The 27694-nt window shown below is 42.3% G+C and overlaps 2 protein-coding genes across 7 annotated transcripts in view; both read left to right on the top strand.

The window, feature by feature from the left end:
* The window catches only part of THRAP3 (thyroid hormone receptor associated protein 3), a 77521-nt gene that overhangs the window by 33359 nt on the left and 16468 nt on the right, over positions 1-27694 (top strand). For 5 of the 6 annotated variants that reach the window (XM_024248394.3, XM_024248401.3, XM_024248380.3 and 2 more), the window contains 2 exons: positions 21444-21611; positions 25220-26122. In XM_024248394.3, the coding sequence (XP_024104162.1) occupies positions 21475-21611; positions 25220-26122 (1040 nt within the window). In that variant the 5' untranslated portion in view covers positions 21444-21474. Of the gene's footprint in view, positions 1-21438; positions 21612-25219; positions 26123-27694 lie in introns of all 6 variants that reach the window. The other variant, XM_024248384.3, reaches the window with a different exon arrangement.
* LOC129058015 (putative uncharacterized protein CCDC28A-AS1) lies at positions 156-21437 on the top strand. Its single transcript, XM_063724043.1, has 4 exons — positions 156-8179; positions 9830-9854; positions 10558-10753; positions 16306-21437. The coding sequence occupies exons 1-4, from the start codon at positions 7984-7986 to the stop codon at positions 16396-16398; spliced, it is 510 nt and encodes a 169-aa protein (XP_063580113.1). The 5' UTR covers positions 156-7983; the 3' UTR covers positions 16399-21437.

Raw genomic sequence — 27694 nt, 5'->3', positions numbered from 1 at the left:
GCTGGGCGTGGTGGCGGGTGCCTGTAGTCCCAGCTACTCTGGAGGCTGAGGCAGGAGAATGGTGTGAACCCGGGAGGCAGAGCTTGCAGTGAGCGGAGATCGCGCCACTGCACTCTAGCCTGGGCTACAGAGCGAGACTCTGTCTCAAAAAAAAAAAAAAAGTCACTCTGGTTATAATATAATTTTAGTCATGGCAGTGTCATGGTTTACAACATTATTATGATTACGTAGTGATTATTCACAGCCCAGTCATTTTACATGTTGTGTTTACTTTTCCTTTTTTGTACAACTATTTGTTTTCTGTTTTTAATAATCTTTTTGTCTATTTTGCTTAGTTTCTATGTCTTTATCAGTAATTTCTCCCTAAACTCTAACCATAAGTGTAAATCTTCCACAGTACATTTAAGCATTTTGGCTATATTATAAATTTTATCTTGGGCTAAGTGCAGTAGCTCACACCTGTAAGCCAAGTACTTTGGGAGGCCAAAGAGGGCAGATCACTTGAGGCCAGGAGTTCGAGACCAGCTGGCCAACATGGTAAAACCCCATCTCTACTAAAAATACAAAAATTAGGCCGGGCGTGGTGGCTCACGCCTGTAATCCCAGCACTTTGGGAGGCCAAGGCGGGCAGATCACGAGGTCAGGAGATCGAGACCATCCTGGCTAACATGGTGAAACCCCATCTTTACTAAAAATACAAAAAAACTAGCCAGGCGTGCTGGTGGGTGCCCGTAGTCCCAGCTACTCACTCGGGAGGCTGAGGCAGGAGAATGGTGTGAACCCAGGAGGTGGAGCTTGCAGTGAGCTGAGATCGCGCCATTGCACTCCAGGCTGGGCAACAGAGCGAGACTCCATCTCAAAAAAAGTAAAAAATAAAATAAAAAATTAGAGCCATTTCTGTAAGCAGTTCATATGCTATTCCAGAAGGAAATCCCAGAGAGACGAGCTACACTGATCCATGTATCTGGACTAAGTTCTGGTTGAGTGTGTGGATCTACCTGAGGTGGAGTCAGTGTCTCTAGATAGCTTCGAGTAGTATTTTAAATAATTTTAAGTGGAAGCAGCAGGTCGGGTTCTCCTTGATTTCTTTTGTAAACTTAGATGATTAGTATGATCCAAAATGGTAGTAGATCTTTAAATCATTTTTGGTCTCTTATGTAGAGTTGTGTTTGTATTTAAGACATCTCCGCCTGCTCCCCCAAACTCATGTGGAGAGTTACTGCAACAGGAAAGGCTTAGTGGGTAGAGACTAGAAATGGCAAAAATAAGTGACAAATCGAAAAGTGACTGGACAGTACTAGATTGGGTTCTCAATTTGAAAAGATATAATCATCGTTGTTCTCAAGGACAGTGCTGCTCAAAAGAAGAATGTGAGCCACATGTCATTTAATATTTTTTAGTAGTCACATTTAAAAAAACAGATGAAATAAATTTGAACGATATGTTTTATATAATTCAATATATCCAATACATTCTCATTTCAACATATAACTGATATAAAGAATAGTGAGATATTTTACTTTCTGTTTATACCAAGCCTTAGAAATCCCATGTTTATTTTATACCTGTAGCTCATCCCAGTTCAGATCAGCCACATTTCACGTGCTGAGTTTACATATGTATTGGATGGTACAGTTCTAAGAGTTCATACTTCTGAAGGAACAGATAAACTAGTATGATTAAGTTAATGAATAATGGCCTGCCACATTCCAAACATAATACAAAACAGTGATGTAGTAATATAAAACAAAATAAATCTAACACACACGTTTTTTTCCTCCTCTAAACCTCCATGTGATCATCTTTGGGAAAATGATTTGATCTTAAAAAGACCATTGTCTGTAAAAGCTGTCAAACAGCTTATTTCTCCTACTGTAGTTCTATCCAGGCTTTATGTAGAACTCTTTGTAAACAGTGGATGTCTGTATATCAGTACAGGGGTGATCTGCAAAGAATGTCCATGGCCCACTGGCCCTGAATCCCATTCTCAGTTTCTTCAATTAGAATCTTGATGGATGGACATTTTTTTAAAGTTCTGTAGGTGATTACAGTATTTATCAGTGTTTAGCCCAAGGCTTTAATAGTAATACTTCTATTTTATTTTATTTATTTATTATTATTATTTTTTTCGAGATGGAGTCTGGCTCTGTCTCCCAGGCTGGAGTGCAGTGGCGCGATCTTGGCTCATTGCAAGCTCCACCTCCCGGGTTCACGCCATTCTCCTGCCTCAGCCTCCCAAGTAGCTGGGACCACAGGCACCCGCCACCAAGGCAGGCTAACTTTTTTTTTTTTTTTTGTATTTTCAGTAGAGATGGGGTTTCACCGTGTTAGCCAGGATGGTCTCTATCTCCTGACCTCGTGATCTGCCCACCTCGGCCTCCCAAAGTGTTGGGATTGCAGGCGTGAGCCACCGCGCCCGGCCTATTTTATTTATTTTTTGGAGGCTCTGTTGCCAAGACTAGAGTGCAGTGGCTTGATCACGGCTCACTGCAACCTTGACCTCCCAGGCTCAGGTGATCCTCCTGCTTCGGCCTCCTGAGTAGCTGAGACCATAGGCACAAGCCACCATGCCCTGTTAATTTTTGTATTTCTTATAGAGATGAGGTCTTACTATGTTGCCCAGGCTGGTCTCAAACTCCTGGGCTCAAGTGATCCACCCGCCTTGGCCTCTCAAAGTGCTAGGATTTCAGGGGTGAGCTACTGCACCTGGACAGTAATTCCATTTTTAAAAATAGTTAAGTGTCATGATTAGCTGCTTAATTTAGCTTAGAAAAGATTTATCATAGTGAGAGCTGGAAGGAAACCACAGGTCGTTAATGTAGATTATAGTGTCTTTATTAAGTTAGGAAAGCTGAGAATTTCTCTTAAGAATTGAGAAGAAAATATTCCCCAATGGTAACATACTCATTTAAAATGGGAACTAAAATTACCGTTACCATCCCTGAGAGACATAGGAGAGGAGCCTCTGGGGTGAATTGAAGATTTTTTTTAAGCCGCCAGCTGTACTATTCATTTTGTTTCCCCAATGATTAATTGCATAGATGATCCTGAGCTTAATAGACACCCATTGACTGAATTTTCAGAGGAGTATCTCAAGTTGCTTACACTGGGGATGTTGTGATGAAAAAGTTCTAAATGAACTTTTAGCTTGCTGTTGATTTTCCCTGCTAAAATCCAGTATCGAACAGATTTGTCTTCCAAAGGTGAATGTGACCTTTTGACTTAGGTCTTTCTTGATAATACGACCTTTCCTTCTAGCACACCTCTTCAGTATGACACATGCTAATTTAGCCAGTAAAGATATAAAATGCTTTATTGCTGTGTAGGAAGATACCTGATCACTTATTACTTGTAGGCAGATTTGTTTTGTTTGTTTGTTTGTTTGAGACGGAGTCTCGCTCTGTTGCCCAGGCTGGAGTGCAGTGGCGCAATCTCAGCTCACTGCAAGCTCTGCCTTCCGGGTTCACACCATTCTCCTTCTTGTAGGCAGGTTTTAATAAATAGCAAGAAAATAGAATCAGTTATGAAATCTGTTTACTCCCAGGGAAGTTCCTAAATATCTCCCTCCAACCACTCTGGTTCTGTGGCTAAACATAGTTTAAGGTGTTTACTCACTTGTGTGTCAGGCACTTGGTATGTACTTCCTTAATTCTCATGGCAGTCCTGTAAGGTGTAGGTCACATTTGGAAGATGGAGAGACTTAAGTATTTTGTCCAGGAATGGGTGGCAGAGCCAAGATTGAACCCAGTTCGTTTTTGCTTCCAAAGCCTCTACTTAACTGCCGAACCTGGCCCAGTATTACAAAGTGACTTGTCCATTTAGGACTGGGCATTTTAGATTGATAATTTGCTTTAGTGTATTTCCTCACCTAACACCCACCTTAGTGCCCCTCTTGAAGTAACACTGTATTGTTATGGACATATGGACAGCCCGGAATGGAACGTGGATTCTAGTCTCAGTTGCTTACTGTGTGCTGAGATTATGCACAGATTTGCTAGTTATCTATCTCTTTTGGTCTTAACTGTGAAATATGGGTAACATTACCCTTATCTTTTTTTTTTTAATATCTGTTTGAGAATAGTTGAAGATTTATTGAAAATTGTGAAGATATACAGTTTATATTTGCTAGGGCTGCTATAATAAAGTACCACAAATGGAGGCTTCAACAACAGCAGTTTTATTGTCTCACAGCTCTGGAGGCTAGAAATTCAAAATCAAGGTGTCGGCAGGATTGGTTCTTCTAGAGAGCCGTGACAGAAGGATCTGTTCCAGGCCCCTCTCCTTGGCTTCCCTGTGTCTCCACATATCAGGTTCCAAATTTCCCCTTTTTATAAGCATCATATACCTCAGTAAAGACCCTGAACTTCAAATGAGGTTACATTCTGAGGTACTAGGGGTTAGGACTTCCCATATATGATTTGAATGGGTAGATGGGTCACAACTGGACCCATAACAGTTCCTATGTACCCCATGCCCAGTTTCCACTGTAAATAACATCTTACATTAGTATGGTACATTTGTCACAATTAATGAACCAGTATGAAACCTTACTATTAACTAAAGTATCATCCTTGTTATGAGCATATAAGAAAACTTTAGTTCAAAGAGAAGCAACTTGGAAAAGATCTTACTAGTGATCTTTTTGACTTTACTCTGGTGCCTTTTTACACTGTTAACCAATACAAATGAAAACCTCCAAAGTCACAGTATGAGCCTGAAAAGATTAAAAAATAATTTTCTACTTACAGTTAGGTACAAGACAGGAAACTTTTTTTTTTTGGCTGCATCTAGTGCCCATGGCATGCATGGCACAGTAAGTGTTCAGTAAATCTTGATAAGATGAACAGAAGAATGCTCTTGGTACTTGCTGGGCCATATTTTTGAAGCATAAACTCCAATCTTACCAAATAACTGTAAAGTATAGCAATTGTGAAATCTGCTTTAATGAGAAAGCAAAAATTATTTATTTTTTAAATTTTAAGTTCCAGGATACATGTGCAGAAAGTGCAGGTTTGTTACATAGGTATACGTGTGCCATGGTGGTTTGCTGTACATATCAACCTGTCATCTAGGTTTTAAGCCCCGCATGCATTAGCTGTTTGTCCTAATCTAATGCCCTCCCTCCCCTTGCCCCCCACCCCCCAAAAATTATTTTTTAAAATTGTGAAATGGTCCAGATGTGGTGGCTCACACCTGTAATCCCAACACTTTGGGAGGCCGAGGCGGGCGGATCATTTGAGGTCAGGAGTTTGAGACCAGCTTGGCCAACATGGTGAGACCGCATCTCTACTAAAAATACAAAGATTAGCCAGGCATGGTGACATGAACCTGTAATCCCAGCTACTCGGGAGGCTGAGGTAGGGGAATTGCTTGAACCTGGGAGACGGAGGTTGCAGTGAGCTGAGATTGCACCACCGCATTCTAGCCTGGGGTACAGAGTAAGACTCCTTCTCAAAAGAAGAAAAAAAAAAAAAAAGCCAAGCATGGTGGCGTACCTGTAGTCCCAGCTACTCAGGAGGCTGAGGTGGGAGGATTGTTTGAGCCCAAGATGCAGAGGTTGCAGTCACCTCTGCAGTAAGATTGAGCTACTGCACTCCAGCCTGGGCAACAGAGCCAGACTCTGTCTCAAAAACGACAAACAACAACAACAACAAACAAGAAGAAAAATTCCAGTTACTGTGTGGAAATCATCCTTGAGATAAGCAGTGCCCCTCTGCCTGCTGTATTTTGGAACCCATGGAAAATACATTTCTCATTGAATTTTCTCCACCTCTCTAAGTTACTGAGAAGTAATGTGGTCCTGTTCCTTTAAAAAGTAAATGATGGAAGAAGTGGAATTTGCCATATGATATGAGCAGAAACTAATTCACTCGCTGAAAAGGGGGAAGGAAATGTGATCTCTTGCTGGTTCTGATGGAAAGAAGCCAGCAGCACAGTGTCCCTCACCCCAGTAGGATTCTGTAGCCGAGCTCTAACTTGCTCTGGAACCTCTCATTTCCAAGTGAGGTTGGTACTACCTGAATTTGGATTGTCTCAGGTGCAAGTGATAAGTTTAAGTACAGTCAGAGAAGGTAAGTGGCCAAGTCCCTGGACAGTTGATACCTATTTTCAGGCAGATTGGCTTGTTGTAAAAAAGGAGTAGATTATAATATGAATATTTATTTATTTATTTTTGAGGTAGAGTTTTACTCTTGTTGGCCAGGCTGGAGGGCAGTGGCGCGATCTCAGCTCACTGCAGCCTCCGCCTCCTGGGTTCAAGCAATTCTCCTGCCTCAGCCTCCCGAGTAGCTGGGATTACATTTGCATGCCAACACGCCTGTCTAAATTTTTTTGTATTTTTAGTAGAGACGGGGTTTCATCATATTGGTCAGGCTGGTCTTGAACTCCTGACCTCAGGTGATCCACCTGCCTCGGCCTCCCAAAGTGCTGAGATTACAGGCGTGAGCCGCCGCGCCCTGCCTATAATAAGAATCTTAAATAATTTCTTCTGCAGTTAATTTCAGAGTCACAGTGTATGTGTGGGTGAGGGTGATTCTCCTTTAAAAGCAAAGTTTCTTTACCACCTAATTCCATTTTTTAGGACATGGCTGAAGTAGTAAAAAAAGGAATGTCCTACTCTATTGGTGTATAATTTTTAAGTTTTTTTTGTCAGCAATACAGCTGTTCCAAATCATCATTTTACTGATGAAAAAATAGAGGTAAGAACACATGCCCCAAATAAGAGTTTGTGGTTTATTCAGTAGGAGCCTTAGTTTTGGTAAATTTCTCTCATTTAGGGAGCCTGAACACTTGTTTGGCAGTGGTTATGTTTTTCAGCTTCTTACCTACTAGTGTAGCGAGATCAGTTCCACCCAATTCCAGGGGTATTGATACTTTGTGGGGAGAAGAAAGAGGGAAGAATGCAATTAGTAATAGTCAAACAGGAGGCCAGAGCAGCTTCTTTTGTTATTTGTTAACTGATACTAGGGCTTGAAAGGAGGTAAGTCAAGAAGAGGTAGGATGGGCTCCCTGCTGGATAGACGGGAGCCCATATTCCCCGCACCCACTCACAGAATACGGGGCATCCAGGGGCTTTTGGAGACTGAGTTCTGTTAGAACAGGTCTGTTTTACAACTGGGAATCCAAAACATCCAGAGTGAATAGCAGTACTTTTAGAAAGGAATTACCCTAGGCCGGGCACGGTGACTCACGCCTGTAATCCCAGTACTTTGGGAGGCCGAGGCAGGTGGATCACTTGAGGCCAGGAGTTCAAGACCAGCCTGGCCAATATGGTGAAACCCCATCTCTACTGAAAATACAAGAATTAGCTGGGTGTGGTAGCACGTAGCTGTAATCCCAGCTACTCGGGAGGCTGAGGCAGGAGAATCACTTGAACCCAAGAGGTGAAGGTTGTAGTGAGCCAAGATCATGTGCCACTGTACTCCAGCCTGGGCAACAGTGCGAGACTCTGTCTCAAAGGAAAAATAAGGGAATTACCCTTTTTCTTGCATTGAAGGTGACAGAAAAAAGGTCAGCATCATTTTTTTTCTGTGCAGTTTAGTATGAATTTTCTGAGAAACAGATGACGCAGTGTGCTTTTTTATCATCCAAAGAGATACTAGACTAGAAAAGGAAGAACAGAGATTGACATTTTGGACATTTTGGAGGGCTTGGAATTGAACCTCCATGGATAAGAGCTGGTCCAGTATTTGTTACATTGGCAGTGTTATGCCAGGCTTGCCATTCCTTAATTGCTGTACTTTAAAGTATTTCAGAGGTTATTTTGGGGGAAACTGTTTTGTTTTTAAGGATAGACCCGTCTTGCTGTGTCCTCCAGGCTGGAGTGCAACGACACAGTGGTAGTTCACTGCAGCCTTGAACTCGTAGGCTCAAGCGATACTCCTGTCTCAGCTTCCATAGTACGTGGGACCATAGACACAAACCACTGTGCCCAGGAGAGACATTTCTTAATGGCTACTTAGAAAAGTAATCCATGTGTCCAACATGAGTTATTTATTTATTTATTTTTTTTTGAGACGGAGTCTCGCTCTATCTGTCACCCAGGCTGGAGTGCAGTGGCGCATTCTCAGCTCACTGCAAGCTCCACCTCCCAGGTTCAAGCAATTCTCCTGCCTCAGCCTCCCGAGTAGCTGGTACTACAGGTGCCCGCCACCACGCCCAGCTAATTTTTCTATTTTTAGTAGAGATGGGGTTTCACCATGTTGGCCAGGCTGGCCTCAAACTCCTGGCCTCAGGTGATCCACCTGCCTCGGCCTCTGAAAGTGCTGGGATTACAGGTATGAGCCACCGCGCCCAGCCGAGTTTGTTTTTTAATCTGGAGAAAACAATACACAGAATTGGGTGTTTTGTCTTGGCAGTTATCTTGACAAGAGCTAAGGACCAAGTATTGTTTTCCTGAAGGCATGGACTTTACTGGCATCCCTTAACCCTCCAGTTTCTGAACACACAGGAGTGTTTTTGCTGATTTTTGTTGGTGGTGGTGATGAAATTTGCCAGGCTGGTTCCACTGGTTCCCCAGATGCCAAACAAACAGTTGAAGTGAGCTCATTTTTTGTTACAGTGGATTTTGGACACCATAGAGTTAGAAGCTGTAGCCTTTTGGGGTTGCTAATGAAAAAAAGTAGTTTACTATGTATTTCTCCCCTCTCATGATACTTTTCTCAGTGGTTATGAAGTATTCTCATGTCTAAAAACAAGTTGATGGGACAGCCTCCACTGGGAATGACATTTTGGACTACTTCATGTCCTGTAATTGGGGGAGAGTTTAAGGTTGTACTTTGGAGTTTACTTTAGATGTGTTTGAGTTTGAATCAGAATGTTATTTGCTGTAATTGATTCTCTTTTTAGATGTATTTGCAGAGCACACACATGGAAAAGCACATAACCCAGGCTGTTGTGCAGTGGAGCAATCATTGCTCACTGCAGCCTGGACCTGGGCCCAAGCCATCCTCCTACCTCAGCCTCCCAAGTAGCTGGGACTACAGGAGCTCACCATCATGCCCAGCTAATTTATTTATTTTTTTAAATCTTTTGTAGAGACAGGGTCTCACTATGTTGCCCAGGCTGGTTCGACATCCTGGGCTCAAGCGGTCCTACCCCTCAACCTCCCAAAGTGCTGGGATTACAGGTGTGAGCCAGTGTTCACGGCTGTGTGTCTCTTTTTTTAAATAAAGTCTTTTTTAAGGAGGAAAATACACGAAAGGAGCTGCAGAAACTGGCTTTATCTATCCACACTTGTTAGGATTTTGACCAAGAATACAGTCTGCCTGCAGAGTATTGATAATGTTTGAAGCTGGATGACGGAAACACTTGGATTCCCTATACTGTTCTTTCTACTTTTGTGTATGTTTGAATCAGTACTTCTATAATAAAGTAAACAGGCTGGACACATTGGCTCATGCCTATAATCCCAGCACTTTGGAAGGCTGAGGAGGGAGGATTGTTTGAGCCCAGGAGTTTGAAACCAGATTGGGCAACATGGCGAGACCCTGTCTCTACAGAAAATACGAAAAGTTAGCCAGCTGTAGTGGCACATGCCGGTAGTCCCAGCTACTCAGGAGGCTGAGGTGGGATGATCGGTTGAGCCAGTCAGGGAGGTTGAGGCTGCAGTGAGCTATAATGGAGCCACTGCACTCCAGTTTGAAACAACAGGGTGAGACCCCGACACACACACATACACACACACGTGCACGCCTGCTCGCACAGCTATAAGACAGGCCCTTTTAAACCTTCTTTAAAGTCATAAAAAGGCAAAGTAGCTTTACTGTGAGAAGATTTCCAAAATGGACATGGACTCTACATAATTAAAAATACAGTTCTATTTGTTTAGGTTTTTTTTTTTTTTTTGAGATGGAGTTTCGCTCTTGTTGCCCAGGCTGGAGTGCAACGGCGTGATCTTGGCTCACTGCAACCTCTGCCTCCTGGGTTAAAGCGATTCTCCTGCCTCAGCCTCCTGAGTAGCTGGGATTACAGGCATGCACCACCACGCCTAGCGAATTTTGTATTTTTAGTAGAGACGAGGTTTCTCCACGTTGGTCAGGCTTGTCTCGAACTCCCGACCTCAGGTGATCCGCCTGCCTCAGCCTCCCAAAGTGCTGAGATTATTACAGGTGTGATCCACTGCGCCCAGCCAGATTTTTTTAATATCAGAAAAAAGCAGGTAGATGTTTGATTTCATATTAAAAATAAAATAATGTACACAACTCATGGAATGTTAACTTTTTTTTTTTAGAATAATGGGGGAGAAATCTGCCTTAAAAAATTAAAGTAAGAAGCAAGTGCTCCTGCCCTTTCTTTCCGTCTCATATCCCTCCTTCTCCTGTTCCCTTCCTGTTAGCTTCTTTCTGCTCTGCAGAAATAATCACTGATAACAGTTTGCTGTATGTTCTTATATAGATATGTCTTATATGTACATCTGTAACTACAGATTTCGTATTTTTAAAGTAAGTTCTACCAAATTCCACAGAATTCAGTATTTAAAATTTTAAGAATTTCAGTACCAAGTTCCAGGATAATTTTGTTTTTATAACACAGGCAAACTTTTTTTTTCCCTCCCAGATGGAGTCTCTTTCTGTTGCCCAGGCTGGAGTGCAGTGATGTGATCTCTGCTCACTGCAACCTCTGCCTCCCGGGTTCAAGCGATTCTCCTGCCTCAGCTTCCAGAGTAGCTGGGATTACAGGCGCGCGCCAACACACCTGGCTAATTCTTGTATTTTTAGTGGAGACGGGGTTTCACCATGTTGGTCAGGCTAGTCTCGAACTCCTGACCTCATGATCTGCCTACCTTGGCCTCCCAAAGTGCTGGGATTACAGGCATGGGCCACTGTGCCCAGGCTTTTTCTTGTCTTTTTTTTTTTTTTTTGAGATGCAGTCTCTTTCTGTCGCACAGGCTGGAGTGCAGTGGCGTCTCGGCTCACTGCAACCTCCACCTCCCGAGTTCAAGCAATTCTCCTGCCTCAGCCTCCTTAGTAGTTGGGATCACAGACGCATACCACCACACCAGGCTAATTTTTGTATTTTTAGTAGAGAAGGGGTTTCTCCATGTTCGTCAGGCTGGTCTTGAACTCCCGACCTCAGGTGATCAGCCCACCTCAGCCTCCCAAAGTGCTGGGATTACAGGCGTGAGCCACTGCGCCTGGCCTAATTTTTGTATTTTTAATAGAGATGGGGTTTTACCATGTTGGCCAGGCTGGTCTGGAACTCCTGACCTCAAGTAATTCGCCCCCTTTGGCCTCCCAGAGTGCTCGGGTTATAGGCCTGAGCCACTGTGCCTGGCCCTGGATAATTTTTTTATTTTTTATTTTTTTGTAGAGACAGGGTCTTGCCATGTTGTCCAGGCTGGCCTTGAACTTCTGGACTGAAAAGCAAGCCTCCTTCCTTAGCCTCCCAAAGTGCTGGGATTACAGGTTTGAGTCACCACGCCCAGCCTGTATCTTTAAATGTTTTAAACAGTTAAATGATCATTCTCCCCAGAGGGACATCACCTCCACTTTTTAGGAGAGTACCCAATGCACATGTGGATATTCTTTTCTATAAATTTAAGACCTTAGAATTGAAATTAGTATTTACTGATTTACCTTACTTAATAACTTGAGAGCCACTTAATAGCAGAGTACATGTCATGAAGGGGTCTCTGATTTGATTTATTCAGGGATGGGGTGGAGTATGAAGCTTTGGCAGAGTGTTACTCTAGAGATATCACAGCTGCCCTCTATTCTGTTTCTGTGTCTTTTACTCAGGAGAGGATGATCTCCAGAGAAAAGAGTAAAATAGTGAACATGTTTCATATTTCACCTGAGCTCAGCTTTCCTCCCATAACTGTCCAGAGGCATTCAGAACACAAGTCAAGCCCACCCCACTGCTTTGTCTAAAACGCTTTATGGGTGGTGGTATTTCTTTCTTGGTATTTTTGTCTGTCTTATCTCTATCAGTTGATGGCTTGTTCACCAAGAATTTCCTGCTTCTTCCCTTTAGTGACTGTTGAAAGCATGTCTCTCTTGACTGGATGTTGGTGGCAGTGAAGTTTTGTTCAAACGTGGCACTAGTAAATGAAGTGTGTCTCCCTAACGAGATCAGTTTGGTCTTATGTGCCTTTGAATAAGGTGTAGAAGGGATAAGAATGATCTCAATTTCTAGCTTAGCAGAACTGTGATACATACATAATTTTATTCCTTGGCTGTATTGTTAATATTTGATAAACTGATTTTTAAAATTATTATTCCTGCTTATATGGTGAAGAGAATGGAGATTGAAGAGGAAGCGTGAAAGAGTGTGTTTATTCATTTAGCAAGTACAAAGTGTCCACTCTGTGGCTAAACGCAAAGCATTGAAGTTGCAATGGAGAACAAATCAGATGTGGTCTCTGGTTCATTTTGTAGCCTCCCGGCTTTGGTATCCTGAATTGTTAAACTTATTTAGTTCACTCTTTTGTGTTACCTAACAGTCATCAAATGTAGCATTATCTAATCTGGAAAAGCATGCTGTCTTCTCAGCAGAGTAGAGACTTCGTCCTGAGGCCTGGTTAGAGGGATAAGGAGTGCAGGCTCACATGGAGTCAGTTCTCAGGAACTTTTCCCATTCTTTTAAGATAAGAAAATCTCAGTAGACACATCTCAATGAAGTCCAGCACCTTCTCATTATAAAAATAGTCAACAAAATAGAAGGGAATTTCCTCAATACGATAAAGGGCATCTATGAAAAATTTACAGCTAACATCATGCTTAAAGGTGCAAGACTGAACGCTTTCTCCTTAAGATGAGGAACAAGACAAGGCTGTCCACTCTCACCATCTTATTTACCATTGTGTACTAGACGTTCCAGCCAGAGCAGTTAGGCAAGAAAATGAAACACGAGGCATCTAAATTGGTAAAGAAGTAAAATCATCTCTTTTTGCAGATGGTATAATCTTAAAAAGAAAAACCTAAGGATTCTACTAAAAACCAATTAGAGCTAATAAATGAATTTAGCAAGGTTGCAGGTACAAGATCAATATACAAAAATGAGGCCAGGCGTGGTGGCTCACACTTGTAATCCCAGCACTTTGGGAGGCCGAGGTGGCAGATCGTTTGAGGTCAGGAGTTTGAGACCAGCCTGGCCAACATGGCGAAACCCCATCTCTATTAAAAATAAAAAAAAATCAGATGGGCGTGGTGGCGCATGCCTGTTATCCCAGCTACTGGGGAGGCTGAGGCAGGAGAATTGCTTGAACCCAGGAGGTGGAGGCTGCAGTGAGCCAAGATCACGCCACTGCACTCCAGCCTGAGCAACAGAGCAAGACTCCACCTCAAAAAAAAAAAAAAAAAAGACTGTGTGTCTGTCACACACACACACACACAAAATGAGCTGTATTTGTATACAGTAGCAATGAACAATAAAATGAAATTGTTAACAAGTGAAAATCAATCGTAAGTAATTTCATTTGCAATAGCAACAAAATAATATATTTAGGAATAAATTTAACAAAGGCCAGTGTAAAACTTATATTCAGAAAACTGTGAAACATTGTGGAAAGATACTTCATGTTCATGGATTTGGAAGACTTACTATTGTTAAGATGGCAATATTCTCCAAATTGATCTACAGATTCAGCACACACACTGTCAAAATCCCAGATGGTCTTTTTGCAGAAATTGGCATGCTGATTCTAAAATTCATATGGACATGTACCTAGAATAGCCAAAACTATTTTGAAAAAGAGAAAAGTTGGAGGACTCACATTTTTTGATTTAAAAATGTACTATAGCTACACTAATTAAGACTGTGGTGTTGACATAAGGAGACAGACAGGTCAGTAGAGTAAAATTGAGAGTCCAGAAATGAATCCTTACGTTTATGATTAATTGGGCTTTTTTTTTTTTTTTTTTTTGAGATGAAGTTTTGCTCTTGTCACCCAGGCTGGATGGAGTGTAGTGGTGCAATCTCAGCTCACTGCAACCTCCACCTCCCGGGTTCAAGTGATTCTCCTACCTCAGCCTCCTGAGTAGCTGGGATTACAGGCATGTGCCATCACGCTCAGCTAATTTTTGTATTTTTAGTAGAGACGGGGTTTCACCAGGCTGGTCTCAATTTCTTGACCTCGTGATCCACCCGCCTCGGCCTCCCAAAGTGCTGGGATTACAGGCGTGAGCCACTGTGCCTGGCCAATTAATTGGTTTTTGACAAGGGTGCCAGGACAATTCAGTGGGGAAAGAATAGTCTTTTTTGGCTGGGTGCGGTGGCTCACATCTGTAATCGCAGCACTTTGGGAGGCCGAGGCAGGGGGATCACGAGGTCAGGAGATCAAGACCATCCTGGCTAACACGGTGAAACCCCGTCTCTACTAAAAAATACACACACAAAAAAAATTAGCTGGGCGTGGTGGCAGGCGCCTGTAGTCCCAGCTGCTTGGGAGGCTGAGGCAGGAGAATGGCGTGAACCCGCGAGGCGGAGCTTGCAGTGAGCTGAGATCGCGCCACTGCACTCCAGCCTGGGTGACAGAACGAAAGTCTGTCTCAAAAAAAAAAAAAAAACAAAAAAACAGGCTGGGTGTGGTGGCTCATGCCTATAATCCCAGCGCTTTGGGAGGCTGAGGCGGGCAGATCACGAGGTCAGGAGATCGAGACCATCCTGGCTAACATGGCGAAACCCTGTCTCTACTAAAAATACAAAAAATTAGCTGGGCATGGTGGTGGGCACCTGCAGTCCCAGCTACTCGGGAGGCTAAGGCAGGAGAATGGTGTGAACCCGGGAGGCGGAGCTTGCAGTGAGCTGAGATGGCACCACTGCACTCCAGCATGGGCAACAGAGCGAGACTCTATCTCAAAAAAAAAAAAAAAAAAAAAAAAAAGAAGTCGTCTTTTTTTTTTTTTTCTTTTGAGATGGAGTTTCACTCTTACTGCCCAGGCTGGAGTGCAACAGCATGATAAGAATAGTCTTTTCAACAAATGGTGCTAGATCTAGATAGCCACATGCAAAACAACAAAGTTGGACTAGGTGTGGTGGCTCATGCCTGTAATCCCAACACTTTGGGAGGCCGAGGTGGGTGGATTGCTTGAGCCCAGGAGTTCGAGACCAGTCTGGACAACATGGGGAGACCCGTCTCTACAAAATACAAATATTAGCCAGGCATGGTGACACATGCCTGTAGTCTCTGCTACTCAGGAGACTGGGGTGGGCGGATCACTTGAGCCCAGGAAATTGAGGCTGCAGTGAGTTGAGATTGCACTACTGCATTCCAGCCTGAGTGACAGAGTGAAACCCTGTCTCTAAATAAAGTTGGACCCTTACTTGATAACATTCATAAAAATTAAATCATAATAGATCATAGACGTACATAGTGCTAAAACTAGAAAACCCTTACAAGAAAACCTGGGAGTAAATCTTTGTGACCTTGGGTTAGACAAAACCTGCTTAGACATTTCACACAAAGTACAAGCAACAAAAGAAAAATAGAGTTCAGCAGAGTTAAAAAAAAAAAATATATGCTTCAAGGCCGGGCGTGGTGGTTCACACCTGTAATCCCAGCACTTTGGGAGGCCGAGGCAGGCAGGTCATGAGGTCAGAAGATTGAGACCGTCCTGGCTAACACGGTGAAACCCCATCTCTACTAAAAATACAAAAAATTAGCCAGGCGTGGTGGCGAGCGCCTGTAGTCCCAGCTACTCAGGAGGCTGAGGCAGGAGAATGGTGTGAACCCGGGAGGCGGAGGTTGCAGTGAGCTGAGATCGTGCCATTGCACTCCAGCCTGGGCGACAGAGCCAGACTCCGTCTCAAAAAAAAAAAAAAAAGTGCTTCAAAGGACAGCATCAAGAAAGTGTAAAGCTGGGCGTGGTGGCTCATGCCTGTAATCCCAGCAGTTTGGGAGGCTGAGACAGGCAGATCACCTGAGGTCAGGAGTTTGAGACCAGCCTGATCAACATGGTGAAACCCCGTCTCTATTAAAAATACAAAAATGATCTGGGTGTGGTGTTGCACCCCTGTAATACAGCTACTCGAGACGCTGAGGCAAGAGAATCACTTGAACCGGGGAGGTGGAGGCTGCAGTGAGCCAAGATCACGCCACTGCACTCCAGCCTGGGAAATAGAGGGAGACTCCATCTCAAAAAAGATAAACAAAGAAAAAGAAAGTGAAAAGAAAACCTACAAAATGGGAGAAAATACCTGCAAGTCATACATCTAACAAGGGACTTGTATCCACACTTTTTTTAATTTTTATTTTATTCTTATGTTTTGAGATGGAGTTTCATGCTTATTGCCCAGGCTGGAGTGTAATGGCACGGTCTTGACTCACTGCAACCTCCGCCTCCCAGGTTCAAGTGATTCTCCTGCCTCAGCCTCCTTAGTAGCTGGGATTACAGGCGCCTGCCACCATGCCTGGCTAATTTTTGTATTTTTAGTAGAGGTAGGGTTTCACCATGTTGACCAGGCTGATCTCGAACTCCTGACCTCAGGAGATCTGCCCACTTCTGCCTCCCAAAGTGCTGGGATTACAGGCGTCAGCCACCGCACCCAGCCTCACATTTATTTTATTTTATTTTTTGAGATGGAGTCTTGCTCTGTCACCCAGGCTGGAGTGCAGTGGTGTACAGGCAGCTGCCACCACACCTGGCTACTTTTTGTATATTTAGTAGAGATAGGGTTTCACCATGTTGGTCAGGCTGGTCTCAAACTCCTGACCTCAGGTGAGCTACCCGCTTCAGTCTCCCAAAGTGCTGGGATTACAAGTGTGAGCCACCATGCCTGGCTCACATTTATTTATTTTTTATTTTGGAGACGGATACATGCTTTGTCACCCAGGCTGGAGTGCAGTGGCACAAACATGGCTCACTGCATCTTCAACCTCCCGGGCTCAAGCAATCCTCCTGCCTCAAGTCTCCCAAGTAGCTGGGACTGTGGGCATGCACCACCATGCCTGGCCTTAAATTTATGGTCAGTTGGTTTTTGACAAGGGTGAAAAACCAAATGAGTTTTTATATTTATGGTCAATAGGGTTTTTTTTTTTTTTTAATTATTGTTATTTTGAGACGGAATTCAGCTTTTGTCACCCAAGCAGGATCGCAGTGGCACAATCTAGGCTCACTGCCACCTCCACCCCCCAGGTTCAATCGATTCTCCTGCCTCAGCCTCCCAAGTAGCTGGGATTACAGGTGCCTGCCACCACGTTTGGCTGATTTTTTGTATTTTTAGTAGAGATGGGGTTTTGCCATGTTGGCCAGGCTGGTCTCAAACTCCTGACCCCAGGTGATATACCTGCCTCAGCCTCCCAAAGTACTAAGATTACAGGCGTGAGTCACTGCACCAGGCATCAATCGGGTTTTGACCATAAATGTAAGGATAAATTTTTTTAAACACAATTGTGTTTTAAGTAAAACGCATCTGTTTTCAAGATCAAAGACCATTGATCTGCTTGGTAATTAGACAAGTAGTTTGAGTCAAGAAGGCTTGGGCTTCTGAAAAGGATGATGGGCTTGTGCTACCCTCTCAAGTGTCTCTGCAGAACATTTTGAAAATAAATTCTTTCTCCTAGTGACAGAATTATATCTGAAATCAAGTCAAAAGGCTATTTGAAATTCTGTCCTTGTGCCAGGTGCGGTGGCTCACGCCTGTAATCCCAGCACTTTGGGAGGCCGAGGCAGGCGGATCACGAAGTCAGGAGATCGAGACCATCCTGGCTAACACAGTGAAACCCCGTCTCTACTAAAAGTACAAAAAATTAGCTGGGCATGGTGCTGGGCGCCTGTAATTCCAGCTACTTGGGAAGCTGAGGCAGGAGAATCACTTGAACCCAGGTGGCAGAGGTTGCAGTGAGCTGAGATCATGCCATTGCACTCTAGCCTGAGCAACAAGAGCGAAACTCTGTCTCAAAAAAAAAAATAAATAAATAAAAGTAAAATAAAATAAATACATAAATAAAATAATTAGTTTCGATTCACATTAAACAGGAAACTCTAGGAATGGGAGTCGGGGGGCGTCACTGTATTGCAGCTCTTGAGTGCACTTGTCAATTCTAGTAAGCTTAATATGTGCAGAAGTGTTAAGTTTGGCTCTGTTTGTAATTACATTTGTATTTAAATTTCATCTTAATGAAAATTAGCTTCTTAGTTTTCTAGTTTCTGAGTGTTGAAATGAGTGTTTCCTTTTCCACTAACTTGTTGCCCTTTTTTATTCTTTTAAAGTCTGATAATATCCACCTGTTGTGTAAGTCATCTAGATGGATTTTTATTTCTGATCCAAGTTAAAATAGAACGTTAGACAGTCTGTTACTAGGCAGACATAGATAGGTATCCCTGAACTTGTGACAGAAATAAAGGTCTCCATTTGGCAAGAGTGAACCCAGAGAACCCCAAAATAATGCTTAAGACCAACCAAAAAAACAAAATGTATTTTTATTTTTAATATTCTCTTTGTAAATTGTTTGTTTACACCTCCACCTCCCACTCCTGAATAACTTACTCCTTTATTCTGACTTCATATAGTGACACTACTGCCAAAAATAGCTCCAAATTGAAATATCTTTGACCTTGCTAGAGCTTGCAACAGTGTGATCTTTTTGGCAGGATTAAAACTGTGGGTTCTTGGCATCCTCATCTAGCAGTCTTTTACTCATCACCTTTTGTCTCTGACTTCCTATTGGCTTCTCAGTTCTCCTCTAAATTGTGTCTCTAAGATTTTGCTTGTTTCCCCTGTGAGCTGGAGCTATACCAGCTTCCAAGGAGTTTTTTGTCTTTCGGAAAGTTCTTGAAATTCAAGTATTTTATTTGAATATAACAAAAATAAATACTACCTTTCGGTTTATCTATATCTTGTCACCTTTATCAGATTGTAAACTTGGTAAGGGTGGACATTTGGCATTCATTGGTTCCATAAGTTCGTTAGCACCCCTTGTATGCCAGACACTGCTCTAGACAGGCAATATAACGTAGTGGTTAAATGTGCCAACGGTGAGGCTGGGCGGGGTGGCTCACGCATGTAATCCCAGCACTTTGGGAGGCCAGGGCAGGAGGATCCATTGATCTTAGAAGTTTGAGACCAGCCTGGGCAACATAGGGAGACTCCATCTGAATGAATTAATGAATGAGCGAGTCGATCGTGGTTTGGATTTTGGCAGTATGACCTTGGGCAAGTTAATTACCTTCTCTAGGCCTCAAAATTCTTATCTGTAAAACGGGATTAAAAATGCCCTCCTCAAGGATAAAATGAATTAATAAAGACACTGGTTAAGCATTTGCTATTCTGGGTGTTGGGTATACAGCACTAAATAAAGAAAGATGAGGTTTCTGTTGATATAGAGCTTACATTCTAGTTAAAGACAGAATAACAAGTAAACAAGATAGTTTCACATACTGAGTTTTGCTCTGAAGAAACTGGACCTAGAGAATGTACTGGACCTAGAGAATGACTGGTGGCTATTTTTGATTGGGTGGTCAGGGCGAACCTCCGAGGAGATAGCTTTTGAGCTGAGATCTTCAAATTCTGAGGGGTAGGAGGGGAGAGATATTTGATTATTATTTTCCCTTCACAGACAAGAGGCAGCATTACTTGGCAGAATCTTGTTAGGCAGCGAAGTGTGATAGAATAGGCCCTGGAGTTTGGGCCTGGTTTGGCTATTAATTAGCTTTGTGATCTTTGATAGATTCCTTACTCTTACTGTCTTTGATAGACATATACTTTAGCACTTAAAGTTTTTACTGCTGGGAAAATGTCCAAGGCGCTAATAGAGTATAAAGGAGAAGTATACCTTGTAGACCAGGCGTTAACTTCTCAGGGCAACTTAGAGGCGCTCTTCTTTCCTGGAGGGGGAAAAAGGAAAAAGACTATTTGTTTCTTGGTGGGAAAATGACCCTGAAAGAAAGTTGACTCTTTTTTTTTTTTTTGAGACGGAGTATTGCTCTTGTCATCCAGGCTGGAGTGCAATGGTACGATCTCAGCTCACTGTAACCTCTGCCTCCCGGATTCAAGAGATTCTCCTGTCTCAGCTTCCTGAGTAGCTGGGATTACAGGCACCCGCCACTACGCCCGGCTAATTTGTGGTGTTTTTAGTAGAGATGGGGTTTCACCATGTTGGCCATGCTGGTCTCAAACTCCTGACCTCAGGTGATCAGCCCGCCTCAGCCTCCCAAAGTGCTGGGATTACAGGCATGAGCCACCGCCCCCAGCTGACTCTTTTGTAATAAAGAGCTGGAACAAATGATGGTTCTTTATGACTAGATGTGCCACATACTCTGTAATTAAGTTAAATTGCATGGGGTTTCTTCTCTTGGAACTGGGAAACCTGTCTCACATCTCCTCAGTACTTTTATTAACAGCTGACTTTAGTCTCAAAGCTTCTTTGCTTACTGAGAAAAGACTGCATGCACCAAAATTAATAAGCACCCTCATTCTTGGTGATCTCTTACAGTATTACCCAGTTAGGGTTACAAGTCAGGTTTTCCATTTGCTGCTGTGGCTTGGTCTGTTTGGGATTTGTACTACTAAGAAATCCCTTTTGATGAAAGAGCAGAGTGGTCTTTAAAGATCAGTCATTTCATCTTTTTTTTTTTAACGTTACTTTCTGTTTTTAAAGTTTATTTTATTTAAACAGTTGTTTTTTTGTAGAGGTGGGGGAATCTTCCTGTGTTGCTTAGGCTGGTCTCAAAATCCTGGCCTCAGGCCATTCCCACCTTAGCCTCTGGAGTAGCTAAGACTACAGGCCCTTACCACTACATCCAGCTAATTAAAAAAATTTTTACTTTGTAGGCCATGCGCGGTGGCTCAAGCCTGTAATCCCAGCACTTTGGGAGGCCAAGCCGGGCGGATTACCTGAGGTCGGGAGTTGGAGACCAGCCTTACCAACAAGGAGAAACCCTGTCTCTACTAAAAATACAAAAAAATTAGCCGGGCATGGTGGCCCATGCTTGTAATCCCAGCTACTTGGGAGGCTGAGGCAGGAGAATTGCTTGAACCCGGGAGGCGGAGGTTGCGGTGAGCCGAGATCGAGCCATTGCACTCTAGCCTGGGCAACAAAAGCAAAACTCCCATTTCAAAAAAAAAAAAGTTTTGTTTTTTTTTTTACTTTGTAGACACAGGATATTGCTATGTTGCAGGCTAGTCTGGAACACCTGGACTCAAGCAGTCCTCCTCCTACCTTGGCCTCCCAGTGCACTGGGATTACAGGCACCGTGCTCAGCCACTTTCTCTCTCTTTTTTTTTTTTGGAGATAGGGTATTGCTCTTCCCTCCAGAGCTGCAGTGCAGAGGCATGATCACAGCTCACTGTAACTTTGCACTCCCTCCTGTCTTAGCCTCTCAAATAGCTAGGACTACAGGAACGCACCACCATGACTGGCTAATTAAAAAAATTTTTTTTTTGTAGATACGGGGTCTTCTCAAGTTGCCCAGATTAAAAGAAATGTGTTTCTAAAATGTCCAAAGAGGTTCACATTTGCAGAGGAACTCACTCATTTGTTCTAATGCATTTTCTTACATTAGGTGTAATTGAAAAGTGATCCTCTCTTCAGAGATGTCAAAAACAAACAAATCCAAGTCTGGATCTCGCTCTTCTCGCTCAAGATCTGCATCAAGATCTCGTTCTCGTTCATTTTCGAAGTCTCGGTCCCGAAGCCGATCTCTCTCTCGTTCAAGGAAGCGCAGGCTGAGGTAAGGGGGTGTGACTTTGTATATTGAGATAATCATTGAATCAGTCGATGTGGATGTTTGAAGATCTTTTGTTAGACTTTTCCTGCGAGTGTCAAATGGACTGGGGGGTTGGCTTGAGGTGCAGGGTGGGGCTATAAGATATTCCAGGTCTCTTTAAACTACAAATCCAGATCAGCTTTGACTGCCATGCTGATTGCCTGATTCCTTTCCTCTGCCAGCACATAGTATTTCCCACCCACTTTGGAAGAAAGAACATTTTATTTTTATTTGAGCTGCTTGCTTCAAATCTCTATAGCTGATTATTTTTCACCAAAGTATTTTTGAAGGCTTGAACCAAAGTTTATTTGCATCACTGCAAAGAAAGGATAGCTAAGAGAATTAATAATATGAACAACATGGCAAGGAAAAGAAGCTTCAACTCACTAAAATAAACTTACAGAAACTTAACCAGGAGTAATTTGTATACAATGTGCCAGTTACTAACAAGCTGCATCTATTTAGTAAATGTATCTTAAAACTTTTTAAAAATCATTGTTGAAAACATCACTTTATCTTACTAAATATGAGAACAGTTCTTTTGAATTTATTGCCAATATTTCCTAATTCAGTCAGTTTTCACACCTTCAGGTGGATTTCTCTATTTTAATTATGTCTTGGAATAGGATGCCAAACCTCCAGCGTCTTTCCTCTCTTGGTGTGTTGTGAGTTGGATTTTTCATTCTTTAAAAGTGTTTAAACTTTCTTTTGTGGATAGATAAGAAGCTTTCAGTAGATACAAGTTTCTATATGTGAGTTTGGGAAATATTGGTGTATTTAAATTGGTGTGCTAAAGGGGAATCTTTGTACATTTTCATTCTTTTTCTCACAAGTATATTAGCAAGGAGATGATTTGTCGTTTTTCACACTTGGAACCCCTGCTGTTTATTTCAGATGAGTATCTAGAATCCTTGTCTTAGATGAATTGATTACGACATTTTAAATAAACCTCAGAAGTCAGTGATTAAACTTTTACTCTTGATGATTTCCAGAGCCCTATAGTACTTTTAAGGTGTCTATTAAACAAAGGATTAGTGGTTTTGTTTTTTTACCATTTAACAAAAACAAGGTAGATATTAAATGGAGTCTATGAGAAGCCAGCCTGAAAAAGTAGGTATGCATAAATATTGAAAAGGGAAACCCTAAATTTATTTACCTCAGGAAATTGCTTTTAAAGCCATGGGACAAGCAAGACTCTTAGTAACTTCTGCCCTGTACCCAGAATCTTGATTTAGGGAGTTTAACCTTCAGTTTTAGCTCATTTGGTTATGAAAGATACCTTTTTAAAATTTAATCTAGTAACTAGAAGAAACTAAATAATTGGTTCAAAACCAAGAGGCAGCCAAAACTGAGAGACAAAATTGAATTGAAAAATGTTAGCCAACTCTGAAGTATTTATGACAGCTGGAATTCCAGGCAGTTCTTTTCTCCTTGTTCTGCAAATCATTTGGCACTTGCTCACTGACTTGGCAAATGAGGAAAAAATATTTTAGGAAGGCAGTATGTGCTGGGGTAGGTCTGGAGACACTTTACATGCTATCATATACCTAGAAGAGACTTTTCTGGAGGAATTTCTCCACTAGAAAGTATGCTTTTATACTTGATTGTAGTCTGACTTCTCTGTTTTTTAGAAACAGATAAATTTGCCACTGGATGTTCAGTTTTTATTTCTGGCTTATCTGTTTCATGGTTTTTTCTTTTGTTTTCCCTCTCCTGCAAGGAAAGTATCTATCCAGAGAGTTTGAGAAACCATGCCTTTAAATTAACTAACTGCTGAGTTCTACAGAATTGGAGAAAATTGATTATTTCCTTGTATTTCACAGACTGTATCCTTTTAAGTGACATCTCTTAAATAACTTCATTTGCAATCTGCAGAGACTCATTTTCCTGCATCTGTGCAATGACTGCGAGTTTTGAATGCAGTATGCCCAGGGCCCTCACTAGTAATTGGTAACAGAAGCAGCAGTAGCCTGTGAGGATGGGAACATGAATTAAACCCTCCTTAGTGCTGGTGGTGGATCACCTCCCTCAAGCATAGCCCTTTAATCGGGTCGTATTCACTTTCATAATCTGCATCTGCCTCTCCCTTCTTTTCTTATATTGTTACTGTTTTCAAATGAAAAGTGTGGAAGGTAAGTTTTTTTTTAATTGTACTTAATTACAGTAACAACCAGCAGTAAGATATGTCTTTGCCAGTTGCTCTTATTCATGGTGTAGATAAAAAAATCTGAGTACAGTGGGCAATAAATAATGGAAAACCAATCCCACTTTATCTTTAGATTAAATTGAATGTACTTTCTTCTTAAAAATACTGTTTTGTTTAGTTGTTAAATCCTGAAAAAAAAACTGGTATATTTGCTAAATGGAGTTATTTGGAAAAACAAAAACACATCTGTTCCCAGTCAGATATGAGAAAGCTTGCTGATTAACTTAAGAGTTTTTATTCTATATGTAAAGAAAATATTATTTGAAAGAGTTTTCTAGTAAATTTTACTTATTTGTAGCCAGCTGCTTAGGAGTAGTGGTTAATGTCAATGATCTATATCATAGTAGATAGGAAAAGTGGATCCAAGAACCCCAATGGATTTTTACACCAACATACGTAATTTTTGGCTTTTTGATGGAAACAAAGTTTCTCATCATTGACAAGTCTGACACTCAGGAATGTACAGTTAGGTTACTATCAAGTCCCTGTGGTTCTGGAAATTCACCTTGCTCTACCAGAGTTATATATTGTTAAATGGAGAAGAACACAACACTAGCCTTCTGTGCACACCGGGGTGGGGGTGTTTTTTAGTTACTCTTTGCTAACTTCATGTGTCCTTGGGTACTTTATGGTCAGATAGTGCCCTCTTGTGGCACCTAGTTAAGATCATGTAGCTCAGCCACAGAAATATGACCTAAGTAGTCAGACCATTTCCATTTAAAAAAACAATATTTTATGTTTTGCTTATGTGATTTTAGTAAGTTCTTTTAAGCCTTGAGCAGATGCATTCTCCAAGTTTTCTTTGGTGTATACCTGTTGTAACTATACTTTTACGATCCCAAGCCTTAGTGGTATCTAAGAAGTTCATCCCGCACAAGGGTGAGAGAGCTGACTAGGATAGAGTGTGGAGTGTTACCACAGTGTAGGTAGGGGTCAGAGTACCTGTCTAGGTACCACAGCTTGCAGTTTTTCTCTCATTTCCAATGACCTGGAGCCCTGTTAAAATCCCCGTGCCTGTGAAACTGTAAGCTATTATTATGGTATATTAAAATGATCTTTGTGTAGTTTACTACCTTAAGAAAATGTTGATAGTTTCTCAGTCACTGTAGAAGTACACCTGCATTTTAAATGTGCTGCAATATGAATGAAGTGACCTGTGTTTCATCACTTGTTCAGATGATTCTTATCCATGTTTTTGTACTTAGTAAGGGCCATACGTAGTGGGATTAAATATTTGTGCCCTTGCTTTGAAAACAAAACTGAAAGTGAATGACACATAAGGGCAGGGATTTCAGAACAGATTTTCCTTGAATAAAAATGCTTGTGTCAAAAATTCAAACATTTGTCTCTTTCCTTTCCATTCCAGTTCTAGGTCTCGTTCCAGATCATATTCTCCAGCTCATAACAGAGAAAGAAACCACCCAAGAGTATATCAGAATCGGGATTTCCGAGGTCACAACAGAGGCTATAGAAGGCCCTATTATTTCCGTGGGCGCAACAGAGGCTTTTATCCATGGGGCCAATATAACCGAGGAGGCTATGGAAACTACCGCTCAAATTGGCAGAATTACCGGCAAGCATACAGTCCTCGTCGAGGCCGTTCAAGATCCCGGTCCCCAAAGAGAAGGTCCCCTTCACCAAGGTCCAGGAGCCATTCTAGAAACTCTGATAAGTCGTCTTCTGACCGGTCAAGGCGCTCCTCATCCTCCCGTTCTTCCTCCAACCATAGCCGAGTTGAATCTTCTAAGCGCAAGTCTGCAAAGGAGAAAAAGTCCTCTTCCAAGGATAGCCGGCCATCTCAGGCTGCCGGGGATAACCAGGGAGATGAGGCCAAGGAGCAGACATTCTCTGGAGGCACCTCTCAAGATACAAAAGCATCTGAGAGCTCGAAACCATGGCCAGATGCCACCTACGGCACTGGTTCTGCATCACGGGCCTCCGCAGTTTCTGAGCTGAGTCCTCGGGAGCGAAGCCCAGCTCTCAAAAGCCCCCTCCAGTCTGTGGTGGTGAGGCGGCGGTCACCCCGTCCTAGCCCCGTGCCAAAACCTAGTCCTCCACTTTCCAGCACATCCCAGATGGGCTCAACTCAGCCAAGTGGTGCTGGGTATCAGTCTGGGACACACCAAGGTCAGTTTGACCATGGTTCTGGGTCCCTGAGTCCATCCAAAAAGAGCCCTGTGGGTAAGAGTCCACCATCCACTGGCTCCACATATGGCTCATCTCAGAAGGAGGAGAGTGCTGCTTCAGGAGGAGCAGCCTATACAAAGAGGCAAGTATCTCATTTCCCCTGCCTGGTTGTGTTTTCATCTCACTAGCTGGCAGTTTAATTATAATGTGATCTAAGTTAGAGCTCTGATTAATGGTAAAAGGTAATCCCTATTTCCTAGACTTTTCATTAGTAAACATTAAAAGCATCACCCAAGGAAACCTTTAGGTTAACTCTAGCTTTCCTACCTTCCTGAATTTGTATTGCAGCATAAACTTTCTTTAGACTACTCTGCAATGATGTTTTCACATTTAAAATTTGCCTTGGATTCTACCAATGTAAGCCAAAGAACAGTAGAGATTTGTGGGTCAGCTATCAAAAAAAAGTATGGTCTTTGCCAAAATGAATGGCCATTGGAGCTCTTAGACCCTCTAGCACCCACCATCTACTATGTTCGATCTGCATCAGCCTATCATGGTGAAGAGCTGCACCCTCAATACCCTCCAGTTGAGGAGACTGGGCAGAATGGGAAAGGCCAAGGCTTAGTCCAGGAAGGCCTTGTTTTAAAACCACAAGGTGGGTGTATGTCCCAGTAGAAGCCAACACGGCTGCGTGTTAGGAGAGGACATGACAGTGCTTCCGTCTTTCTCCCCTGGGGGACACGGTGAGTTGGAACATGAATCTTTGTTTGTATGGTTGGATGGATTGGGATGGCAGAGAGGTTACAGGGAAGTTGCATTGGGACCAGGTTGTGGTCAAGAGGGACTAACCCAGCAAGTGGCTCCCCCTTTTTTTTTTTTCTTTTATTGTATTTAGCATATTTTTTGATCCCTTGATTCTTCTTGGCTGTATTAATACAACTTTGACTTGATTAAGCTTTCTGCATTAATGGTACAGATGAGATGTTTTGAATCTGTACTTGCCTTCAGTAAGTCTGTTTTATTTATTTATTTATTTCAATAGGTGTTTGGGCGAATAGGTGGTGTTTGGTTACGTGGATAAGTTTGTTAATGGTGATTTCTGAGGTTTTGGTGCACCCATCACCTGAGCAGTGTACACTGTACCCAGTGTGTAGTTTTTTATCCCTTGCCCCCTCCCATCCTTCTCCCTGAGTTCTCAAAGTTCATTATATCATTTTTATGCCTTTGGGTCCTCATAGTTTAGCTCCCAAGTAAGTCTATTTTAAAACGTAAGTTTTGTTCCATGCCAGGACTGTGAATCTCTTTAGAAGACTTGAGCATGAGCTCTGCTTTTCCATAAGAAAGAGAATGATGATTTTTGCTGCTGTCACCCTCTCCCCCATTAACATGTATTTTGTTTTTATTTGTGTTCACAGTATATTTCGTATTTAGATCTTCTAGGTGACTTGAAGCAAATTTGAAGTCTCTTTTTAGACTTGTATTTCCAAATGTGAGTTGTATAAAAGCAAAACAGTCCAAGGTTGAACATTCTATGTTAACTTTGCTGAAAGCAGATTTTAAGTGACTGAGTGAAGGTTGGGTAAGACCTTAAGTTATTTTTTGCCCTAGATCACATTACAGGTAAGTAGGTTTTTGTTTTTGTTTTTTAGTATCCTAAAACTAACTTTCGTTGTTCTCTTTAGTTGCTTTTGTAAGACACAACTCCATGGATCAT

Source organism: Pongo abelii, chromosome 1 (genome assembly GCF_028885655.2).
Source record: "Pongo abelii isolate AG06213 chromosome 1, NHGRI_mPonAbe1-v2.0_pri, whole genome shotgun sequence".
In the NCBI taxonomy this organism is placed as follows: Eukaryota; Metazoa; Chordata; class Mammalia; order Primates; family Hominidae; genus Pongo; species Pongo abelii.
Note: the sequence above shows the minus strand (reverse complement) of the source record. Positions and strands in the feature narration are given on the sequence as shown.